General features: G+C 46.2%; 2 protein-coding genes across 7 annotated transcripts in view; both read right to left on the bottom strand.

Annotated features, from left to right (window-relative positions):
- The window catches only part of GFOD2 (Gfo/Idh/MocA-like oxidoreductase domain containing 2), a 38457-nt gene extending 19482 nt beyond the window's left edge, over positions 1 to 18975 (bottom strand). For 4 of the 5 annotated variants that reach the window (XM_079908211.1, XM_079908208.1, XM_079908212.1 and 1 more), the window contains exon 1: positions 18728 to 18975. The gene's annotated coding sequence lies outside the window, so the exon portion shown is untranslated. Of the gene's footprint in view, positions 1 to 17772; positions 17894 to 18727 lie in introns of those variants that run through there. The other variant, XM_079908210.1, reaches the window with a different exon arrangement.
- A 1744-nt stretch (positions 18976 to 20719) lies between these two features.
- RANBP10 (RAN binding protein 10) overlaps positions 20720 to 24397 on the bottom strand; it is a gene marked incomplete at its 5' end in the record, with an annotated part of 63390 nt that continues 59712 nt past the window's right edge. For both annotated transcript variants that reach the window (XM_079907199.1, XM_079907200.1), the window contains one exon: positions 20720 to 24183. In XM_079907199.1, the coding sequence (XP_079763325.1) occupies positions 24053 to 24183 (131 nt within the window). In that variant the 3' untranslated portion in view covers positions 20720 to 24052. The remainder of the gene's footprint in view (positions 24184 to 24397) is intronic.

Raw genomic sequence — 24397 nt, 5'->3', positions numbered from 1 at the left:
TAAAAAAATGTGACCCCCTAAAAATTGATATTGAAGTTCTAAGCCTGGGAAGTTGTAGTATCATTAAGAGAAACAGGGAAGCCATGAGGCCTGACGGTTGAGACACGTGCCAAACCTGGGATTTGTGGATTCTGTTCTTCCCAGACTGGCTAAATATCATCTAACCTTCTGTATGTCTAGCCCATGGAGCCACAAGCTTCTGCAAAACCACAGGACGAGACCCACTCCCCATCACAGAGGTGGGCCAAATCCAATATGACACCTGTTTTTTGTTTTTTTAAAAATTTATTATTTATTTATTTATGGCTGCATCGGGTCTTAGTTGCAGTGTGCGGGCTCTCTAGTTGTGGCGTGCAGGCTCCAGGGTGTGTGGGCTCTGTAGTTGTGGCACTCGGGTTTCAGAGCGCGTGGGCTCTGTAGTTTGCAGCACATGGGCTCTAGTTGAGGCACGCAAGCTCAGTAGTTGTGCTGCACGGGCTTAGTTGCCCCGCAGCATGTGCGATCTTACTTCCCTGACCAGGGATTGAACCTGCATCCCCTGCGTTGTAAGGCAGATTCTTTACTGCTGGACCACCAGGGAAGTCCGTTTTTGTAAAAAGTTTTACTGGAACACAGTTTCACCCATTCCTTTATCTACGTGCTACGACAGCAAAGTAGCTGCAACATAGACCATATGGCCCACAAAGCCTAAAATATTTACCATCTGGCCCTTTACAGAAAAGGGGTGCTGATCCCTGCCCTATCCCAGGGGTTATAAGGCCAGGAGCTCCAAGTGACAGCGTATAGTCATGAAGGTAGCCAGGATTATGATAAAAAGAACACCCTACCTCACTGTGTGGGTGAAGAGTCACAGATTCTGGGAACTCTGGCGTTAGTGCATAACTTCAGAGAGGTCACTCATTCATTAGGCAGCTTAAGTAGGGGTCAGACCCTGGGCAGAAGGTGCCTATGAATCCTTTTCTACCAACAATTTGTTTATAATGTTGGGGGTTTCAGCGTGCTGAGCTAAAACCTGTATTTTCCAGCCTCCCTTGCAAAGAGGTGTGTCTAGGAAGACAAATAATACAAGGTACAGTTTGGTAGAGTTTCTGGAAACGTTCTTTTAAGATAGGGCGGGACTTCCCTGGTGGTCCAGTGGTTAAAACTCCACACTCCAATGCAGGGGGTCCAGGTTTGATCCCTGGTCAGGGAACTAGATCCCGCACGTTGCAACTAAGAACCCACACGCCGCAACTAAAAAAAGAGCCTGGGGGACTTCCCTGGTGGCGCAGTGGTTAAGAACCTGCCTGCCAATGCAGGGGACACGGGTTTGAGCCCTGGTCCAGGAAGATCCCACATGCCGCAGAGCAACTAAGTCCGTGCGTCACAACTACTGAGCCTGCGCTCTAGAGCCCATGAGCCACAACTACTGAGCTCGTGTACCACAACTACTGAAGCCCACATGCCTAGAGCCCGTGCTCCGCAACAAGAGAAGCCACCACGGTAAGAAGCCCATGCACCGCAACAAAGAGTAGCCCCCGCTCGCCACAACTAGAGGAAGCCCGCACGCAGCCACAAAGACCCAACGCAGTCAAAAATAAAATAAAATAAATAAATTTATAAAAATAAATAAAAAAAGAGCCTGCATGCCGCAAAAAAGATCCCGCGTGCCGCAACTAAGACCTGGCACAGCCAAAATAAATAAATTAAAAAGACAGCAATCTCAGTTGTCGGGCATATTCCCCCCCCACCTCCCCCTTCATTCTGCCTGAAATGCAGATTCTATGGCTCGAGTTGCCACATACATCTGACCACCAGGAGGCAATCTGAGGATGGAACACAATTTCCTGCAGATACTGGCACTGAGATGGTGAATCAGATGTCATCCATGCCCTTAAGGAACTCCATTTCATCAACAAGACAGGCAGGTAAACACATTTGTTATATGGTATGATAGAGCAACAGGAACCTGTGTGTGGCACAGAGAAGAGCACCATTAACTACATGGGCCCCAGGTGGTGTGCAAGCAGAAAAGGCTTCCTGGAGATGATGTAACAGGTCCGAGTTGGTCAGAAAGGCTGGTCATAGAGCTTCTCCAACACATCCAATGGGAAGGCCCTCCTTTTACTGGTGGTCCGCTTCTGTTCTTCTGGGGCCACTTTAGTCAGAAAGTTCCACTTCAGATTGACATGAAGTCTACCCTCATTTAACTTCCATCCCATTGGTCTTACTTCTACACTGTGGAACAACCTGTGATGTTCCTAATGAAACTCTCATGTTTCCTCTATGTTTCTTAGGTTGTTTGCAGATGGCCACAATAATTCCCTTCCTTGGTTTCATGCCTTGGGTAGTCAATCACTTCGCACAGTGACTCTGTACTTAGCCATGTCACTTGCTCTGGCCAATGGGACATTAGCAACATGACACAAGAGGTTTGAAAAGTACTTGTGCATTAAGGCTTGCTCTGTTGCAACTCCTGGGATCTCTGGAGGCATCACCATGTGAACGAGCCCAGGCCATCCTAATGGATCATAAGAAACATGTGACCAAGTCATTCCCTCTGCTCCAGCTGACAGTGAGTCAACTGCCAGTTGACTGAGATCATTTCAGGCTATCCAGTTCTAGCTGAGCTTACCTGGACAAGAACCACCACCCAGGTCACCCTAAGAACCATGAGAAATAATCAATGTTTGTCTTAAGGTACTGAATTTTGAGGTTGTTTGTTATACCACAAAAGCTAACTGATACACTCCTTTACAGACCGAACTCCCTTAATTCCCTCAGACCTTCCTCACATTCTCTATCCTGCTGGCTAAGGCTGCTCTGGTTTGTCCATTGTCTAGATTGTCAATATGCCCCTGAAATGCAGCCCCAGAACTGAACACCATATCCTGAGCATATTCTGGCCTTCTTCCCTGTATATTACACTCCTGTTGCTTCCATTCATTTTAGAATTTAGACAGCCATGTTATCCTGACACATGGTAGGATTTTGCACATGTCCTAATATTCTGTACTTGTATAGTTAGGTTTTCAAAAATTTTAATTGTGGTAAAATACACATAACATCAAATTTACCATCTTAACCATTTAAAAATGTACAGTTCAGTGGCATCAGTACATTCACATTATTGTGCACACTCACCACCACCCATCCATAGAACTCTTTTCACCCTGCAGAACTAAAACTCTATATCCATTAAACGATAACTCCCCATTCCCCCTCCCCCCAGCCCCTGGTAACTACCGTTCTACTTTCTGTCTATATGGGTCTGACTACCCTAGGTACCTCATATAAGTGTAACCACATTACACTTGTGCTTTTGTGACTGGCTTATTTCACTTAGCACAACGTCCTCAAGGCTCACCCATGTTGTAGCATGTGTCAGAATTTCCTTCCTTTTAAGGCTGGATAATATTCCACTGCATGCACATACCACATTTTGTTTATTCATTCATCTGTCAGTAGACACTTGGGTAGCTTCCACATTTTAGCTACTGTGAACAATGCTGCTATGAACATGGGTGTACAAATGACAGGTTTTTATTTTTAAATAAATAAATTTATTTATTTATTTATTTATGGCCGCGCTGGGTCTTCGTTGCTGTGCATGACCTTTCTTTTTAGTTGCAGCAAGCAGGGGCTACTCTTCATTGCAGTGTGCAGGCCTCTAATTGCGGTGGCTTCTCTTGTTGCGGAGCATGGGCTCTAGGCGCGTGGGTTTCAGCAGCTGTGGCACGCAGGCTCAGTAGTTGTGGCTCGCGGGCTCTAGAGCACAGGCTCAGTAGTTGTGGTAGATGGGCTTAGTTGCTCCGCGGCACGTGGGATCTTCCTGGACCAAGGGCTTGAACCCTGCATTGGCAGGCAGATTCTTAACTACTGCGCCACCAGGGAAGCCCTCAGGGTTTTTTTTCAATGTCATTACTTGTTCTGGAATTTTGTCTTCCTGATGCTATTAGAATCATCAAGCTATTCAGAAGCTTACAGATGGATGGAGCCGGGGTAGTTCCATCCAAGCTATTAAAAAATCTATAATACTTTGCCTTGTAACATATATTTTTAAGTTACAAATTATGCTTTCTATTTTTCACTGCCAGGCTTCAAAAGTCATTAGGGATTTCTACAGACCAACTTATTGCCTTGTAATAGTATATTTACCCTACAAGCCACACAAATGCAGTCAATTGATTTTCAGCCAAAGTATTAAATCAATTCAATGGGGAAAGAAAACTCTTTTTAAAAAATGGTGTTGTTGGGCTTCCCTGGTGGCGCAGTGGTTGAGAGTCCGCCTGCCGATGCAGGGGACACGGGTTCGTGCCCCGGTCCGGGAAGATCCCACATGCCGCGGAGCGGCTGGGCCCGTGAGCCATGGCCGCTGAGCCTGCGCGTCCGGAGCCTGTGCTCCGCAACGGGAGAGGCCACAACAGTGAGAGGCCCGCTTACCACACACAAAAAAAAAAAATGGTGTTGTGGGCTTCCCTGGTGGCGCAGTGGTTAATAATCCGTCTGCCAATGCAGGGGACATGGGTTCGAGCCCTGGTCAGGAAAGATCCCACATGCCGCGAAGCAACTAAGCCTGTGAGCCACAACTACTGAGCCTGCGCTCTGGAGCCTGCGAGCCACAACTACTGAAGCCTATGCGCCTAGAGTCCGTGCTCCGCAACAAGAGACACCACTGCAATGAGAAGCCTGCGCACCACCAACAAAGAGTAGCCCCCGCTCACCGCAACTAAATAAAGCCCACGCGCAGCAATGAAGACTCAACACAGCCAAAAATAAATAAATTAATTAATTTTTTTTTTTTTTTTTTTTTTTTTTTTTTTTTTTTGCGGTATGCGGGCCTCTCACTGTTGTGGCCTCTCCCGTGTGGAGCACAGGCTCCGGACACGCAGGCTCAGCGTCCATGTCTCACGGGCCCAGCCGCTCAGCGGCATGTGGGATCTTCCCAGACCGGGGCACGAACCCACGTCCCCTGCATCGGCAGGCGGAATCTCAACCACTGCGCCACCAGGGAAGCCCAAATTAATTAATTTTTTAAAAATGGTGTTGGAACAATTAGATTTCCATATGGCAAACAAAAAACCTGACCCTTCATTTCTCACTGTGTACACAAAAATCAATTCAAAATGAATCAAAGACCTAAATGTAAAAGCCAGAACCATAAAGCTTCTAGAAAAACGTATCAGAGAACATTTTCAAGGCCATGGAATAGGTAAAGATTTCTTGGACAGGACACAAAAAGGATTAACCCATTGATAAACTGGATTTCAAAAATTTAAAGAATTTCTGCTCATTAAAAGACTCCACTAAAAAAATAAAGAAGTAAGCCACAGATTAGCAAAAAATATTTGCCAAACACATACGTAACAAAGGACTTGTATGCAGAAGAAATCCTACAAATCAATGATGAAAAAATGAACAACTTGATTTTTTTTAAATGTCAAAGGACTTTGATTGCTTCACACAAAAGATACAGGAAAAGTCAATAAGCACATGAAAAGGTACTCCGTATCATTAGTTATCAGGCATATGCAAACTAAAACCACTGCTGAGATACTCAAAATACTTGCTAGAATGGCAAAGAAAAAAAAAACTGACAATCCCAAAGTTTGGAGAGGATATGGAGCAAATACAACTCTCATACATTGTTGGTGGCAGTGTAAAATAGTACAGTCTCTTTGGAAAACTGACGTTTTCTTCTAAAGTTAAACATATATCAACTCAATGACACAGCAACTCCACTCGTAGATATTTACCCAAGAAAATGAAAACATACGTCCACAAAAAACGTTCTCAGCAGTCCTAATTCATCTTAGCCCCACATTGGTAATAAACCCAAATGTTTATGAATGAGATTAGATAAACAAATTATGGTATAGGCATACAATGGAATACAGAAAAGCAGTAAAAATGAATGAACTACTAATATATGCAACAACATGTGTGAATCTTAAAAATATTATGTTGAGTGAAAGATGTTAGGCACATATACCAAAAAACCCCCCATACTGTAGGATTCCATTTATTTGAGGTACAGGAACAGGCAAACCTTACTTATTAATGACAGTAGTCAGAAGTGGTAGCGTGGTGGTTGGCAGGTTGGGGTGTGGAGGAGAGAGGTGTGGAACCGACCAGAAAGGGGCACCAGGAAACAAATGATGGTGGAAATACTCTATATCTTGTGTTGCATTGTGGTTACATGGGGATATATTTGTCACAACTCATCAAACTGAATACTTAGCATCTGTTCATTTAATTGTATGTAAATTATACCTCAATTTTTAACCACCATAAGTGGTGTCTAAGGGTATAGAACAACCTACTTGCACCCTGCGGATTTCATCTATAATCAAATTAAATGGACATGTGTGAATTAAAAGTCTCTTTCCTTTAAAACAAAACAAAAACCGTGTAAGAATACTTTTGGTACCAATACAGTTGGCCCTCTGTATCTAAGCATCCTCAGATTCAACCAACCATTGATCTATTAAAAAAAAAAAAGAAAATACCAAAATGTTCCAAAACATAAAACTAGAATTTGCTGCACACCAGTGACTATTTACATAGTTTTACATTGTATTAACAACTATTTACATAGCATTTATATTGTATTAGGTATTTTAAGTAATCTAGAGATGATATAAAGCATATGAGAGGATGTATGTTATATGCCATTTTATATAAGGGGCTTGAGCATGCGCGTATTAGGTATCCATAGGGGTCCTGGAACCACACCCACACCCCCACCCGTGCACGCGCGCACACACGCACGCACACACACACACACACACACACACACACACACACACAGAGGTACTGAGGGATGACTGTATGGAGAAAATGGCTGAAGCCAAGCTAAGGCCAATGATCTACTAAGTCTCGGCACTTGCTGAGGATCTGAAGAGGGCACTTTTCCCTAGCCAACATCACACTGGATGAGCTGCTGAGCTGTGGGTGTTAGGCAAGTCCTCACCACTCACGAACAACTCATACTAAGGAAGTGAGGGTTCAGGAAGGAGTTCTTCTCCGGTATCGCCGTAGGCAGGTGAAGTTAATGATGGCTATAAGTGAGAAATAATGTGTAACAGTTTGTGGTTGTAGCTGTACAGGTTGGGCAATAAGGTTAGCACACCACCAGGGTGGCTAGCTCAGCTCCCACCCCCCCCCCCACACCCCATAACCAGCCCACAGCTGGAACTCCCCAGCAGCAGCAGGCTTTGAGAGCTGTGCACCCTTAGGGCATCCCTCCTCAGACTTTGCCGCAGGCCTCTGGCCCCTCAGACACATTGCAAGGGGCCAGTACCAAGGGGCTTGTTTGGGAATTAGATTTTTCTGAGGATGAATTTTTTCAGTAATTGTATCTTAATATAAAATACGCTAAAATAAAGCATTGTGGCCAGTGATGAGGCCAGGACCCTAGTTATTGAGTTGGGCCCTCAATCAATCTTCCTATCTTTCTTCCTTCCTTTCCTTTCCTTCCCTTCCCTTCCCTTCCCTTCCCTTCCCTTCCCTTCCCTTCCCTTCCTTCCTCCCTCCCTCCCTTCCTATTTATGTATTTATTTATTTATTTATCATGCCATGTCGCTTGCAGGATCTTAGTTCTCCAACCAGGGATTGAACCCGTGCCCTCTGTGTTGAAAGCACAGAGTCCTAACCACTGGACAGCCAGGGAATTCCCCAAACTATTTTTTTTTAATTTATTTATTTTTATTTTTGGCTGCGTTGGGTCTTTGTTGCTACGCACGGGCTTTCTCTAGTTGTAGTGAGCAGGGGTTACTCTTGGTTGCAGCGCATGGGCTTCTCATTGTGGTGGCTTCTCTTGTTGCGGAGCACAGGCTCTAGGCGCGCGGGCTTCAGTAGTTGCGGCACGCGGGCTCAGTAGTTGTGGTTCGTGGGCTCTAGAGCGCAGGCTCAGTAGTTGTGGCACACCGGCTTAGCTGCTCCGCGGCATGTGGGATCTTCCCAGACCAGGGCTCGAACCCATGTCTCCTGCATTGGTAGGAGGATTCTGAACCACTAAGACACTAGGGAAGTCCCCCAATTTATTTTTAAAACAGATTGTGACATTAGCTGTGTTTCGTCCTACCTCTCTGGCCATTTCTCTGCTAGTTTCTCCTGATAACGACTGTGGTAACCATTGCTCCTGGCTCATGACTGATGATCCTATTCAGTCTCATGGCTTTAAATACTATCTATTCTCTGACAACTCCGAAAGTTATCAGCCAGGTCCTCTTCCTTGAGCTCCAGGCTAGTATAAACAACCGCCCATCTGATGTACATTTCGACTTCATGTCCAGAACTAAACTCCTGATGTTTCTCCCCACCAAACTCTCTCTTCCCACAATGGCTTCATCTCAGGAACTGATAACACAAATTTTCCAACTGTTCAAATCAAAACCTTGGAGTAGTCTTTGATCCTTCTTCTCTCACACTTCTCACCTGATCCATAAAAACAAGTTTTGCTGGCTCTCTACCTTCAAAATGCATCCTGTATCCAAGCACTTCCTACTACTCTATTGCCACCACCTTAGTTCAAGTCACTATCACCTCTCTCCAGTGTTACTATGACAGCCCACCTGGTCTCCCAGATTCTACCCTGCCCCTTCCCATGCTCCCCAATCTATTGTCAACAAAGCACTGTGAGTGACGCAATTAAAATGTAAGTCAGATCAAGCCACTTCCCTGCCCGAAGGCGCCACAAGCTTCCCATCTCTCTTATAATAAAAGCCAAGGTTCTTCCCCTGACCTACAAAAGGCCCTATGTGATCTGTCTGCACCCTATCCTCTTTCTGACCTTATACCCAATTTCTCTTCCCCTTGCTCACTCTGCTCCAGCCACAGTGGTTCACTGCTGTATGTATCTCAAACATACCAGGTATGTCTCTGTCTCAGGGCCTTTGCGCTGGCTGTTCCCTCTACTGTACAGATGATATCAATTTGGCTTACTCATTCCCTCACTTCCTTCAGGTCTCTACTCAAATGCTGTCTTATCAGAAACAGGTTTATCTTCCCATTGTTGGTCTCATCCTACCACCCCTGCTAGAAAGCATGCTCCTTGAGGAAAGGGAATTTTTTGTCAGTTTTGTTCACTGCTATACCCCCAAGTTCCTAGAACAAGGCCTGATATGTAGTGGGTGCTCAGTAAATATTTGCTGAAAAAAATGAAAGATATCAGACCTTGCTTCTGCGTAGTTAATCAATAAACAAAAACGTATATACTGAACTCATCAAAACTGTATATAATTCTGTATGATCTTGGGATATGTTCACAAATGTAATAAAGAGAGTACTTACATTGTTAATTAAATAGTCTGGGGCAGAATCTGGTTTAATGGTTTAGGAAAGAAAGCATCATATAACAGAATAGCTCTGTCTGCCAATTGGGATTAGGAAAATGAGCTGATGCTCTCAGTCTTAAGCTACAACTTGACCTGTCAAGAGGGGCCCTCACCCAGAACTGTCTCTCCAACTACCACCACTCCTCTACATGACATGACTCAAGCTTATCAGTTAGCTCAGACCCCTTGTAGTCAAGTTTCCTCTCTCTAACAGAGAAGCACACTGTAAATCAAGCCTTGGGACTTCCCCGGTGGCGCGCAGTGGTTAAGAATCCACCTGTCGGGCTTCCCTGGTGGCGCAGTGGTTGAGAGTCCGCCTGCCGATGCAGGGGACACGGGTTCGTGCCCCGGTCCGGGAAGATCCCACATGCCGTGGAGCAACTAAGTCCGTGAGCCACAACTACCGAAGCCCGCACGCCTAGAGCCCATGCTCCGAAACAAGAGAAGCCACCGCAATGAGAAGCCCGCGCACCGCAACGAAGAGTAGCCCCCATTTGCCGCAACTAGAGAAAGCCCGTGTGCAGCAACAAAGACCCAATGCAGCCATAAATAAATACATAAATAAATAAGTAAGTAAATAAATAATCAATCGAGGCTTGCAGGACCACAGTGATCCAGCACTTAGGGGCTATGTTCAGTCAAATGCCAACAGACAATCCTGAAGGGAAAGTAAGTGATAGTGGACTCAAACAAGTGATAGTGATTCAAACCTAACCGGTTCCTAAGGAACCACTCTGGCTGCAGTGAAGCCTTCCTGCCCCCACAGCCAGTCCATCCCTACAACCCATCAATTGGACATCTTAATGCCCCTTGAATTCATCCACTGGTCTGGTTCCCTGAACAGACATCGAGTGAGTCTCGATGGAAATGGACCTGACCATTTTCTTCCCCAGCCTCTAAGTGACCCTAAGATAAAGCCCAAATTCCTTCACGGGCTCTCCCCAGTGTGGGTTGGGCCTTTTCCCATCTCTCCACCTTACCACTTTCTCCTTTACACTGCACTCAGCATGCTAGCAACTACCAAATCTAACTCTTTCAGTCCTGCTCTGAGATTCTGGTCCAAACTGTTTGCTCTGCCTGAAAGAATCTTTTCTTTTTCTTATTTCCTCAGGATAACTCCTTCTCAGATCTGTTAGGGCTCCAGTTAAATACCACTTCTTCAGAAAAGCTGTGCCTGAGCTTTGGCTTTCACAGCGCCCGTCACACTTCACTGGGATCTGTCATGATGTCAAGACGTTGCCCATCTCACACTTTGCTGTCACCAGGACAGAGCAGTGTCTGAAGCTGAGTAGGTGCTGCTGCGTAATGATTGAGGAATGAGCATATGAATGAATAAGTACGAGAACAGATGAATCAAGAAGTCAGGTCAAAGCCTTTGTGGTAGCTGCACTGACTAGAAGGCAACAGTTTTTCCTGCTCAAGTTCTTCTTTTCCTTCCTATTTTATTTTTTTTTTAAGATTTAATTCTATTTATTTTTGGCCGTGTTGGGTCTTTGTTGCTACGTGCCGGCTTTCTCTATTTGTGGCGAGCTGGGGCTACTCTTTGTTGCGGTGCTCAGGCTTCTCCTTGCAGTGGCTTCTCTTGTTGAGGAGCACGGGCTCTAGAAGCACTGGCCTCAGTAGTTGCAGCACACGGGCTCAGTAGTTGTGGCACGCAGGCTTAGTTGCTCCACGGAATGTGGGATCTTCCCAGACCAGGAATCGAACCCGTGTCCCCTGCATTGGCAGGCAAATTCTTATCCACTGTGCCACCAGGGAAGTCCCTCCTTCCTACTGTAAATAAAATATGTTCTAAAATCTTTAAGAATATAAGCTTCTTTGTTGTTTTTTTTTTTGGCCACACCACAGGGTTTGCAGGATCTTAGTTCCCTGCCCAGGGATTGAACCCAAGCCCCGGCAATGAAAGCGCCAAGTCCTAACCACTGGACCACCAGCGAATTCCCTGAATATAAGCTTCTCTGAATGATGCTCCAGAACTGATACGTGGAACATTACCATAGGAGGGGGGTGCCATGACGTAACATCCAGTTGCAAAGGGATCCATAACATAAGAGCATAATTCTTGAGCATGGTAAAGGAGATAAAATTAAAACGTAAAGGTCAATTTTAAGCTCAATCCTCCTTTTGCAAAACCCAGGAAACTGGTAGGGAAATAAGTAGCCTTCCATGTGGCCTTCACCATCAGTCATGTACCAAGAACTAATTAGAAAGGTATGTCCAACTGTCCCCCAGCCCTCCTTTGGGTCTCCCAACACCTGGAATCGAGACACTGTGGTAGACAGGCTGCCACTGGGTGGATAGCAGTGCTGGACCCAAGAGGGAAGACAACCACACCTCATCACCCGAGCCTGAGCAGGAACCAGGGGAAGTATGCAGCTTGAGTTCTGAACTGCATGTTCACAGCAGAGGGACTACCTGCAGTTCAGTTAGAGCTCCCCATGAACCAGCTTGTACTTATAGTCTGAAAGGGTAACACTGCTTTCTGAAGGACTGCTTTCAGATAAATGTGAAAGTGTTTCTTTACCTACATGTATGTTTCCATTGAAAAATAAAAGCCAAACAAAACAAACAGGCATTGAGTTTTACGCATGAGTTATGACAAATACTTTGGTCCCTGGGTTTCAACGATCCAAAGGCTCTGTGGCAAGGTTTAGTTTTTCTATGATTTGTTTATTTTAAGTGTCTTACACTGACTCAATGACACAGAGATCGCTGCCTTCTCACTGACAGCAAAAACACAAACAGGACCAAGGAAAGAAATGCTATTCCCCCATTTCTACAAGCTGACACGGAGGTAAACTGTTAGGCAGCCACCAGAGAGCAGGAGAGCATACCCAGCCCTAGCCAAAGATGCCAGTTCCTCATCTCTGCACTACCCTCCACACAGTGTCCTAGGAGGGACACTAATGAAAGCCCTAATGACCTGCCTAATGAGGTGTAACTACACAATGTACAAAAGGGTCAGCTAAATTGGGTCATAAAGGAGAAGTAAATTTAACACCCACAGAGGTATCTGGATAATTATTAGATCTGAAAGTTAGTTTCAGCTGATGATTACAGTAAGAAAAAGTACTTATCTACCAGCTGTATTAATTCCTTATTGCTTTTGAAAGTCTGGCAGTAGCAAGATTATTTTTTCAAAGATTGCCTTAACAATGAGTTCTAGACTGACATCAACCTGAAAATTCCATCCTCAGCCCTACTCTCTCACAGAGCAATTTTATCTAATCCTTCAACTTCACTCTGACCTCCACGCAAACGTCCTTAACTGGCTCTATACTTCTAAGTGTCTACTGGAAATCCCACCCGAGAGACCTACCAGCTTCTCCCAACCCAAAATCATCTTTCCTCTCCTTCTCCTGTGCTCCCTCACTCCACTTAATGGTACAATATCCAGTCACCAGAGTTCTTTCCTCATTCGTTCCCTAATATTTGTAAGGGCAACAATGAGTCAGGCATTATGCCAGAAGGTGGGGCACAGAGCAGTGATCCCGACAGGTCAGGTTCCTGGAGCTTAGTTTCCATTTCTTGCTACACCCACTGTTGAATACCAAGGAATAATTTGACAGAGGAACACAATGAGTGGCAGGCATGTGACAAAGACTCTGCCTTTGCTGAGGTAAAGCACACTTGGCTGTGATGCATGTGAAGTAGCCAACCCTAGAGTGAGGTATATTACATACTTTGGTTTTACCTGTAATCCCAAGAAAAGGATGAGTTTTTAATTATAATAATAAAACATTTTTCAATGTGCAAACCTAATTTACTAAGGTTTCCTTTGTGTTTTCCACACTCTATATGGATACAAGCATCCTGTCGCTATGAAAATGGCTATTTCTATGGCAGCAAGAGACCCTTTAGAGAATTACCTGTCTGCCTTCCTTCAGATTTTGGATGTAGGATGTTCTTAGGGCACCCCAGAACACAACAACCCTGACCGGTGTTCTCTAACTCTGTTATATGGCCTCTGGTCACCAGGAAGGTTGAGTAGTTCTCCAGTGACTGGACATGCCTGGTGCCCTTCACAAACATCTCAACTTGTATGCGGAAAACTGCTTACCAACTAGGCCATGATCATGCTCAGCTGTGTTAAACCTGAGATGTAAAATAATCTAATCTCAGGACAGTCTTTGCCATAACACCCCCTTTTTCCTGTTTTCCTTTTGGTTAATGTGTAATGAAGGAGGCCGGTTATAAAATACAGGGTGTATATGGGATATGCCCACCTGAAAATAGCCATTCATTTTAGTATTTTAGAATTTTCTGAGTATTGTTTAAATGATGCTCAATGTCTTACCTCACTATTGAGACTCTAAGCTCTTTCAGGACCAAGACTGTATTAAGGAGATAACAGCTCCCTGAAACTTAACACTTCAAGGTATTTGGTAACACTCCTATAATAATTTGGAAATTCCTTGAAGGCATTTAAATGTTCTTTGGACAACAATCTTAGCATATCAGGAATATTAAGCAGTGAAGGAAGGAGAAACAAAGACAAAAATTTTAAAAGAATAACTACTACGATCAGGAGCAAGCCTTCGGTCGGGGGAACCAAAACAGCCGTTTAAGCACAATGATTTAGCTTCGAAAATAAGATCAGATAAGAAATACTATGTTCAATCATTTCCCCCATTGCTTCAAAAAGCAAGCTATGTCCCCTTAGCACCTGGCACAGGAATATGAGTGCAAAAGGCTGAAAAGTAACAGGAAGTACAGCTGATCTCTCTACCATCCCCCATTTCCCTGACAATGAGAGGATGCCTGGATGACAAACACACATTTCACAGGCTCCCAGAGCCACCCCCAGAGAGGCCCCTCTGAGATGATAACCATTTCCTAGCAGGAACCATCACCAAGCTACAGAAACCATTAACCACGTGGAACATCCTAAAATGTGCTTTGAGATGCTATAATACAAAACCATCCATCAACAAGCACCAAAAGAGACCTTAAGAGTCAAAACTATTCATCAACGAGCACCAAAAGAAATAGCAGTCTTAGAAAGCAGCATAAGATCTGTACAGTCACCTTTCAAATACGTACATGTAAATTCATTATCCTAGGTAACGGCACTACTGTTTGGTTCATGACACCTGAGTTAACTAGGAAACATCAGTGCTGCCCCGTCCCTGCCACCGTTCTCCCTCCACCACTTTTAATACAGTCAGAGAGCAAGAAGGGGTGAAGGCTCGCAGAGAGAAAACAAGTTCAGTATCATTCTTTACACAAGCAAGAAACTTTCAGGAGGGGTTTGTTGGTTTGTTTGTTTTAATATTTACTCATTACAGAAAATTACTATGTGTTCTTTTTATGTTCCTTTTTGCTAAGTTTTTACATCTGTTTGATGTACTTGTAATCCAACTGTATTCACAACTTTGTATTCTGATTTTTTTTCACTTACTATTTTGACATGCATTTTTCATGTCGTCACAGACAGTTTTTAAGGGTTACGTGGTATTTTACTGACTACATGAACCAGCTTTTCCTTTCTCTAGTGTTAGGCACCTATGTCATTTTCCAATTTTCTGTTATAACCATTATACAGGTTAAGAAATTATGGCCCAGAAATTACATGATTTGCCTAACATTATCATTCTAAGCAAAATATAATCGTGAAAGTAAATAATAAAGATTTTGAGGTTGTAAAGTGATATGGTAAATCTCAAAGCCAAGTAGAAGCATTTCCGGTTGTATTTTGGGATTATCTATTCTCATGAGAAATTGAGAGCTGACAGTTTGAGAGGAGCAGAGTTATCCCAGGCCAGAAAGGAAGACTGTGCTCAGTACTTAGTTCCCATTCCTCAAAGCCTTCTTTCCTAATCTTTCATAGTAGAAGACAGATAGGAACCATTACAGAAGCAGCTTCTGGGAATGGCTCAGAGAGGTGGTGGGGAGACTGAGGTATCCCCACAGCAATTCCTGGCAATCCTGGGTCCCAAAGAGTGTGGCATTTTGTCACTGGCAACCTTGAAAACCGACAGTACTTAGGACAAAGGCACTACTTGCAATTCCCCTTCTAAGAGCAGGAACTAAAGAACACGTGTTAAGGGTAGGGTTTGAGTGTATTTAAGTAATGCAGGAACATTCACCTCTTCCTTCTTAATGTTTAATCCTATTTTCTAAGTGTTCATTCCCATCATCACGAAAAAGAAATATTTACTCCATTTCTCATTTCCTTTGTCTGGGTTTAAAGACATGGTACTTTAATGAGCTCATTCCTGACCTAATGGCTAATTCATAAGTGAATGTTAGCGTGCTGGGTAGTCTTACTGTGTTCATGTTTTTCTCAGCATCTTTTATCATTCTGACTTTCATGAGCCCAAACTTATTTCAGCTATCTTTCATTCCCCACTCTTAAAAACACCTGACATCTAAATTTTCAAGTAATTTGGACTTTTAGGCTGTCCTGAAGTTTACTAATACAAAGCTGCTTTTATTTGTATGTAAGAAAAATAATGTCCTATTACTATACTGTAAACGAATTCTCAAATATAGCAAAACAACCAATTTTTTTCTAGACACTGTCCAATTCTAATAGTGGATTTATCCTAGAATTGGACCTCCTATTATAAAAACACACAAGTGACTTGTTAGGCATCAGAAGAGCTCTTCTGCTTCTGAGTGAGTGGTCGCTGATTCCTGTGTTTTCCGAACACCAACTCTGTATTACAACTTCCTACATGAGATCACGCTGTGTGCCCATTTTATTTCTCCTCTTATTGTATAACTAGAAAAGCAGTTCAGTGAAAGTAAATCCTGCTAGCATTACTGGTTTATCTGGTAAGTTGGCCTGTTAAATACTGTTGATTACTTTACTACAGGCCAGGTTTGATAACTGCGCTCAGCTGTCCCAGAAAATGGAATGGATGTTAGGTAATTATTTGTCAAAGGTCTCATTGCCATAGCAATGAAGAAACACTTTGAGAGTGTGCGCATCTTTCTCCTCTGAAAACAAGTGTCTTTCTGATTAGAGGGGCAAAAATAATGCACACAAATCCATGGGGCACACTCACCACATTTAAGCACTATTTTCTCCAAATGCTCATTCAAGGAAGTATTTGCACTGACATTCAAAGTACCCTCCCACCCCCTATCCAGTGCCACAGATGGTAATTGCTCCCTTCCATCTACTTTGATTTTGGCCTACTTGTCTGTCTTCTATCTGGGCCAATGCTAAAGTAATGAGGGTTTCTACACAGAATACAATAATTTTCATAAAGCTTTTCTGACAGGATTTGGTTAACAGTGCCAACGTTCCCCCACAGATTACGTATCCTTCTGATAATACCCCATTATTTCTTGAGGTATTTATACAAATATTTCCAGAGATGGAAGAAAAGTCAATAAAATGCAAAGCCGCAATTGCCATAGTTATGGACACAGGAAGAACAAAGCTTTCTTCCTTAAACTAATTTTACCTATTAACATCATCATACTTTCAATGCATCTTCTCTTATCACTCTGAGGGGTAAAAAAAAACAACAACCCTGCAGCAAAGTCAGATACACAGTGATAATTAGTTTTATCAAGCTAGCAACAAACTGACTTCAATGATTAGAATCAGGGACCATCTTTTAAAAATCACACACTCCTTTTCCCCATATTACAAACATTTATGTCTTTTGGGGGAGTACTTATTTTTTCATTGCTAATCCTACTACGAACGGGTTCTAGTATTACTATAGAAATCACATATTTGCATTTTCCCAACAAATAAAAATAACAGATCAGATCCAGACCAATCATTCCATAGGAAAGGTATAGAACAACCAGGTGGTAAGAGAAAGTCTCTCACAATAGAATCTTTAGCTGTAAAATGGTGGGGGTGGGGTGGGTGTCTACCAATAGTACTGTCTGCTGAAAATTTTCAGCTCTTGGTACAGATAAATTCTCTAAACTCCTAGTCCAAAAGCAATAACTTTTTCACATTTTCTGTAAAATGGATGGCCTTAAAACTCTTGTTCCCTGGTGTAGCTTTTCAGAAGGAAATGAGTTTCCTTATCAAGAATGTATCTAGGGGCTTCCCTGGTGGCGCAGTGGTTGAGAATCCGCCTGCCAATGCAGGGGACAAGGGTTTGATCCCTGGTCCCGGAAGATCCCACATGCCGCGGAGCAACTGAGCCCGTGCGCCACAACTACTGAGCCTGCGCTCTAGAGCCCATGAGCCACAACTACTGAGCCCACGTGCCACAACTATTGAAGCCTGTGCACCTAGAGCCCGTGCTCCGCAACAAGAGAAGCCACCGCAATGAGAAGCCCGCCTACCACAACGAAGAGGAGCCCCTGCTCTCTGCAACTAGAGAAAGCCCGTGCCCAGCAACGAAGACCCAACGGCAGCCAAAAATAAATAAATAAGAATGTATCTAGATTTCCTGACTACCATCTTCTCCATATCTCTCCACATCACAATAATGCATTAAGTGTCTTTTCTAATTTAAACAGTTGTTCCGTTCACCTGAAGATCACAGACTCGGGGCTCTTCCTTCTGAGACCTCTGTGCCCCATAGCTTACAAAGGTCCTCTGCCCTGTGCGACCAGTTTCTGGATACTAAAAGCCACCTACTTCCTTCCTCGTGTGTCTTGCCCTCAGCATGACACTGTGGGAACAATGAACAAAAATAAGGTTTATAACCTTCCTTGGTATCTATCCAAGGCAGCTTTAAACTTTTCTACTCCTGTCTTGTTCTTTACATGCTGCTGTAAACTCTTCACACCACCATTCACAAGTCCTGATCTCCCGGTCCCCTCTTCCTCCCTCACCATTCATCTGATAATGCCTTGAGAATACTTCACCTCACCTTTTGTCTTCGCAAGTCCATCTGCTTCCTTCTTGAGCTTCAAAGGTAGACCAGGCCCAGGGAGATCTGGCCAGTGGACACTCCGGGACTGGCAGAGCCACCGCACCTTCTGGAGTGTCCCTTCTCCCACCTGCCACCTGAACGCTCTTTTCTTAAAGATTTATCCCCCAAAAGTACCATCTCATTCTGAAAGACGATGGACCAGCTACCCCACGAGCCCTTTGTCTGAGGTTCCCATACCTCACATTCTTATCCACAAAGCGTCGGTCCTCACACAGGTAGGGGGTTCTGCTCGGCACAGGGCGGGGGAGCCTAGGTTTTCGCGTCCGGTAAAGGGATGGGTTATGGCCGAGGTCCTTCCAGGAGCCAAAATTCTAAAATCCTACGACCAAACTTGCAGGTCCTATTTCTGAGGCGGGAGGACGAACTCTGGAGCGACCCCCGAACTCCGAGCCCGCGCTGGCTGTTAGAACGGCCCCCTCCAGCCCCAGCTCTGCGTATCCCCGCCTCCGACCTCGGGCGCCGAGCCGCGGAGGAGGCCCGGCAGGCGCCCGCTCGCCGCCGCGCCATGCCCTTCTTCATCCTCACCCGCCGTCGCCGGCCGCCTCTCACCTGGCAAACTGGCATGCCCCGCCCTGCGCCGCACCGGAGACCAAGGGTCTGGACGGGTCTCGGCGGCCACCAGCCCTCCTTGAGGAAGGCTGGCGGGGACACACGGGCCCCAGAATCTAGCGCGCAGCCACCGGGAACGCGCCGCCTGGTTTCTAAGGAACCGGGGTCTGGAAAGGGAGGGGCGGGACGGCGGGAGGTCCGCGCATGCTCCCTGACGGGGGTGGACCACCGCAGGGAGGGGCCTGGCCGAGAGCTGCGCATGCTCGCTGGTTGGGGGCGGAGGTTAAGCAGTCTGGCTGGAAGCCCTGGTCATTCGTTTCCGGCGGTGGAGGCTGCAGACGGAGAGGTTTCCCAGCCTAGGCTTCTTTCCGGTCTGTCGCCCGGCAGCAAGAGCGAGGAGGGTCTGAGTAGTGTGGTGGGCATTGGTTGTCCCAGAAAGAAGGAAGGTCTGCTGCTGGATAACGATGTATCTTTGCGGAACGACAGTTCTCTCGAATTCGCCGGACTTCGCGGCTTTCTAATGACTCGCTTTTTCGTGCCTGTCTAGGGTACTCTTCTGGATGTTCTTTGGTTGTTCCTTACAAGTCAGTGCTTTTCAAGACTGTGACCTCAGTCCTCCTGATCTCTTTACTGGAACCTAGTTCCCCCCAAATAAACACCACTTTGTAACGAGAGTACCCTTTGTTTCACCAACTGTCCGCTAGAGCAGCGAAATAAACCGGTAAGCCTTAGTGTAAAACAGGCTATGTTGGAAATGTGTCTGGAGGGAAATGAATTTACTGTGGCTGTACTTATGGAACCAGACATTTGTGCTTAATCTAATACTCCACTTTTCCCTCTACACTAGCTTTTCCCTGAGAGTCCTGTAAAATGCCCCTGAGGGAAGCATTCTATAGTAATGTAAGTTTGGAAAATGCTGGGTTAAGCTACACATCTTAACACAGGATTTTTAGAGCTTTCAATTAGTGGGTGATGTTCACTGTGAGCATCCATGACAGTTTTCATTATTTACTGGGTCACAGAACCCTTTTCCAGTTCCAGGAAACCTGTCTCTCTGAGATAGATTTATATGCTCTCCAGCAAACCTCCTCACTCCAGTGACTTTTAGCCACCACCCATTCCCTTCTGTTCCCTGTATTATCTTGTGGATAATATATCCCTATATTATCCATCCTTACACCCCAACAAAAAGCCTGCAGTTACCTTGTCTCTTGCTACCCCGATCTCCCTCACATCCGGTCACTCATCCTGTGGTGCTAACATCCCCTAAATATTTCTCAAACCTGCCTTCTTGTGTTTGGCCTTGTCCTTCTAGATGGTTTCTTTGCTTCTAGTCTTGTCTCCAGGTGGACAGCAGCATAATCTATTTTATGCCTCCTCTGCTTAAAACCCTGGTGCCTTGGGAGCAGAGGAGGCAGCTTGAGGCAGGAGCAGGCCAGTCACACTAGGGAGCATCCTCATGGAGGCAGGGTGGTCATATGTACTGTGTCCCTAGGTGCCAAGCCCTGCCCTGTGCATGCTGTAATCCTCTGTCACATGGGGAAGCAGGATTAACATGTTAAGAATGGGGAAAATGAAGCTGAGAAAGGTTAATTTTCTGGGGTCACCCAAACTGGGATTTTGAGCATGAGCTCTTTTCCTCAGACTGAAAGGAAGCTAACCTTAATACCCCTCAGAAGAGCTGTGACCAGTGTTTGGAGCGAGCGTATTTAGAATGCATTAAAATCTTAATTTGAGGAGAAGAGGTCCTATGGCCCACCTTTTTGTATTTGCTACTTTTTCTTTGTCTCAGATGAAGGCTGTTTCGCGGGAGAGAATCAAAGCTTTAAGTATCTATGCTCTTTGGGGTCTTGCAAAAAGTCTTGAGAATCCTTGAGACACCAGGGGCCTAGGCACTCGACAAGTAGACTGGGAAGGGGCCAAGCCCTCCAGGACGGCTGTGCCACATCAAGGGTGCCAATCCCGGTAAGACTCACAACAGAGACCAGACACTCGTGACTACTCATGGATGTGTATTTTAATAAAAATAATTCTGTCAAAATACAACAGGAGTTTTTTCATCTCTCAAGTACAATTTAATAGGATGTTTTGTGTTAGAATTCTCTCTAAACCCTCCCACACCCACAAGTTTCATGCTAATGCCAAGTATCAACTTGCGAGGACAAAGGCAGAACCAGTGTGCACGATGTGGAGGACGTCTGTGTCAGCTGTAGTTACTAATGGAGGAAAACCCAATGCAAAGAGGCGGCGCCTGAGGCAGCCAGAGTCCACAATCTGGCCACAGGTCCGTGTGCACGGGGCTGGTGGTCAAGTAGGGCTCTCCTGCCCAGCTGCCACACAGTGTGCATACCTGAGTTGTGAGCGACCAAAGGAACTTTCAGCTCTGACAGGTCTCTGCCTCATCTTCTTTGTGCTTGCTTAAGGGGTAGGAAGGTGCTGGGAGGCTGGGCAGTCCCCGCTTCTCCATCTCTTGGTGTCCCTGTTCTGCCGGCCGACACCCAGCCACAGACCCATGTAGGTGAGGAATAGGGGTTCTGGCTTTCTTTGCATGTCTGCCAGTTTCTGCTCTGGAAGGAGCGACCATTTGGTGAAGCAAGAGGAAAAGGTAAGTAGGGAAGGCTGCTCCCCGAGGGCTGAACAACCCAACAGAGCCAGGTCTTCTTCCTGCCTCCTTGGTTCAAGTTCAGCTCTTCACTGGGACTCCTCCCAGGTGCCTTCCCCACTCTCGGCTCCCGGAAGCAGGCTGGCAGGACTGGGTGTGCATAAGGGGCTCCTCGGGCTGGCAGGCAGGCCTGGACTGTCAGCAAGACAGTGGGCTCAAGCAGCTTGAGTTTGGACCTCTCCACGGCTTGTGGGGCAAAGGCTTATGTCCCAAAGGTATGCTGTCCAACTGGGACAGAAAGCCCCTCTGGAGAGGAACAGAGTAAACAACTTGGACTCAGCTGAAACAGTGAGATAAGGCACAGAAAATGGGGAGGTGGCCATGGGTACTGAGTATGAGGCAGGCGGACACCCAACCCCAAGCAGCACACAGCTGTCCTGAGCCCTCCTGGGCTGCTCAGCTGCTCTACAACCCAAGCCCAGGCACCCATCCCCATCCCTGACACACCCCTGAAGGTACCAGCTGCGCAGACACTGCTGGAGGCCTTGCCAGCCTAACCCCTCACCCGCCATTCAGCTTTAGGACTAAACAGTGTTGTCCAATCCTCAGGAATGAGGTTAGTCCCAGTTCTGCCCTAATTTCTTGTGTGACTTTGGCCAAGTCACTTAATCTCCTGGGCCTGTTTCCTTATCTATAAAAGGAGAGGACTGTTGGAGTAGATGTTCTCTGAACTTCGTTCCAGTTGCAAAAGCCTCTGGTTTTAATTCCCAATCCTGCTTGCTTCTGACCATTTTAAGAGCCTGATGTTTCCAACTTCTTGGTTTGGAAGCTAGGCATCCCCAAGTTTGCACAGGATGAATTTCCTTTACAGACAGGACAACACTCCCCTGATGTGTTGCAGTCTCTGGGATGCCAGCTGGGGCCCTAGTAGGGACCAAGAAAAAAGCAGCAGCCTACAGGATCATGTCCCAGGGCAGAATTCTGGGAGAGCACAGGGCCACTGGGCCCATCACCAGCAGTTAGTCCAACTCAGTCATTTCTCTTGTTGTCCAGCTGTAGGCCCAGCGAGTCCTGGTGGGCACTGAATATCTCAGGCCACACCAACCATTCCTGAATCCACTGATGGAAAGCAGAAGCTTGGCCAGCCCAGATCCAGGCAGGGACTGGAAGCTCGACTTCTGACCTTGCCCCTTTGCAGGGGCTGCTTGGGTACTCCCTCCCACTGTGAGGCCGATGGGGAAATCCCAGCCCATCCTGGTGCTCCTCTGGGAGGCCTCTTCCCTTTCTTCCTCCTGGGCAGTCTGTCCTCTCCACAGATGGCCGGCCTAAGTCCTGGCAGCATCGTAACCCTTCCTCTCCTGATTCCCTGATGGCAGTACCGGGACTGTTTCTGACCCACGAGCTGTGAGGATCCGTCTGACATGGACGGTGGGACATTTGTAAAGCCCATGAGGTCCTTTCCTCTGGCCAGCAAATATTCTTAACAGTCTTTCCTAAGAGTGGCCGGGGCCAAACTGCAAAGGAGCTGCCTGGCACAGCTACAGTGAGGCATGGCCTAGGGGGTCAAGGGTTCCATCCAATCCAGCGACTGGCAGCCCAAAAATCTGTCTCCACAAGGCTTGGCTTTCCAACAGAAAGCATCAATTCCATCAGAGCTGTGCAGAGACGGTGAAGATCCAGGCAGGAAAAAGGCAGCCCCTGTACTCAAGGGCCTCTGTCCTGGGTATGGAGACTTCCTCCCCGCAGCCTGACACTCAGCAGCTCTCAGGCAATCAATTTAGAGTAAATGAATTATTTGGCCATCTTAACAACAAAGGCAGGCAGGATGTTGAAAAGGGAAGAGAGAGAGAGGCAAGGCAGGCAGTGAGAGGCAGGGTAGAACGGTAGATAGCGTGCTAGCCAAGGACCCTCTAACTCCCTTGCTCTGCTGTGTAGCCCTGGGCCAATTCATCTCTTCTTTGGACCTGGGCCCTGCAGTTCTCTGCTCAGTTCAGCTCTCAGGGGCCTAGGGACCCACACCTCTCAGATGCTGCAAACCAGCTTAGCCTGACCTGCCCACTATGTGGCCCCCAAAGCCTACTGGGCTTCCCTAGGCTGCAGCTGGGCCTGTGGCTCAACAAAGGGGAAGCCTGAAATAAACGAATCACTTGGCTGAGGTGACAGAGATGATTCTTTTTAAATGAGTTGGACTCAAAAACGTATGGTGTCTGGACAGCTTCACCCAAGAGGTGCTGGACCACTAACACTACGATAAATACTGTGTCTTTTTTTAATATATATATTTATATATATATATAATCTCATTTTTTTTACTTATGAAAATAATAAGCTATCACCAACTTGGATAGGCTTCACCACTAAATTAGCAGAAACCAGCTCAGCACAAACTCTCCAGAGATAAATACTGGTGGCTCAGTCGGGGGGGGGGGGAAGATTAAAAAACCCCAACCTCTCCTCAAAACAAACCCCTTCTTTCAAAATAGAAGTAACCAGACAATACTGTGTCATAGGCCGCTGCACATGAAGGGGGGAGAGAGAGAGACTGAGGGTGGGAGAAAAAGAAAGGAAGGAAGGGAAGGAAGGAGAGGAACGGGGGAGGCCAGGCAGGAGGAGTGGACTCTGCCCATGGCTTCCAGGTCCCTGCACCAGGTGCCGATGGAGGGCAGGGCTGCTCCAGCCCTGGGGCCGAGGGAGGGCCAGGTGGGGCCAGACAGTGTGGTCAGCTAGTGCAAGTAGTCGTCGACTCTGGCAAAGGAGCAAGATCCCAGGCCCGCTCGGGCCATGAGCCGTAGACATTCAGATGCCTGGCCCAAGGCGAGCATCAGAGGGGGCTGCTTTGGCAGGTTCTGAGACTCTGTGGAGAAGAGACAAGGCCTGGTCACTGCCCTGCTCAGGGCTAAGCCCAGGTCAAAGTTCCCTTGGGAGCAGAAGGTGGGGGGAGTGGACAGAATCTCTTGGAACAGAGCGTTCATGTGTCTCTGTGTCACCAGGCCATGGCCCTGCCTGTGAATCTCAGCTTTCTTTAGAGCAATGAGCTAGCCAAGGCCCAGGGTCATAGTCTAGGGCCC

This window comes from Stenella coeruleoalba, assembly GCF_951394435.1.
Source record: "Stenella coeruleoalba genome assembly, chromosome: 20".
NCBI lineage: Eukaryota > Metazoa > Chordata > Mammalia > Artiodactyla > Delphinidae > Stenella > Stenella coeruleoalba.
The sequence above is the reverse complement of the archived record's forward strand: the minus strand, read 5'-3'. Positions and strand labels throughout refer to the sequence as shown.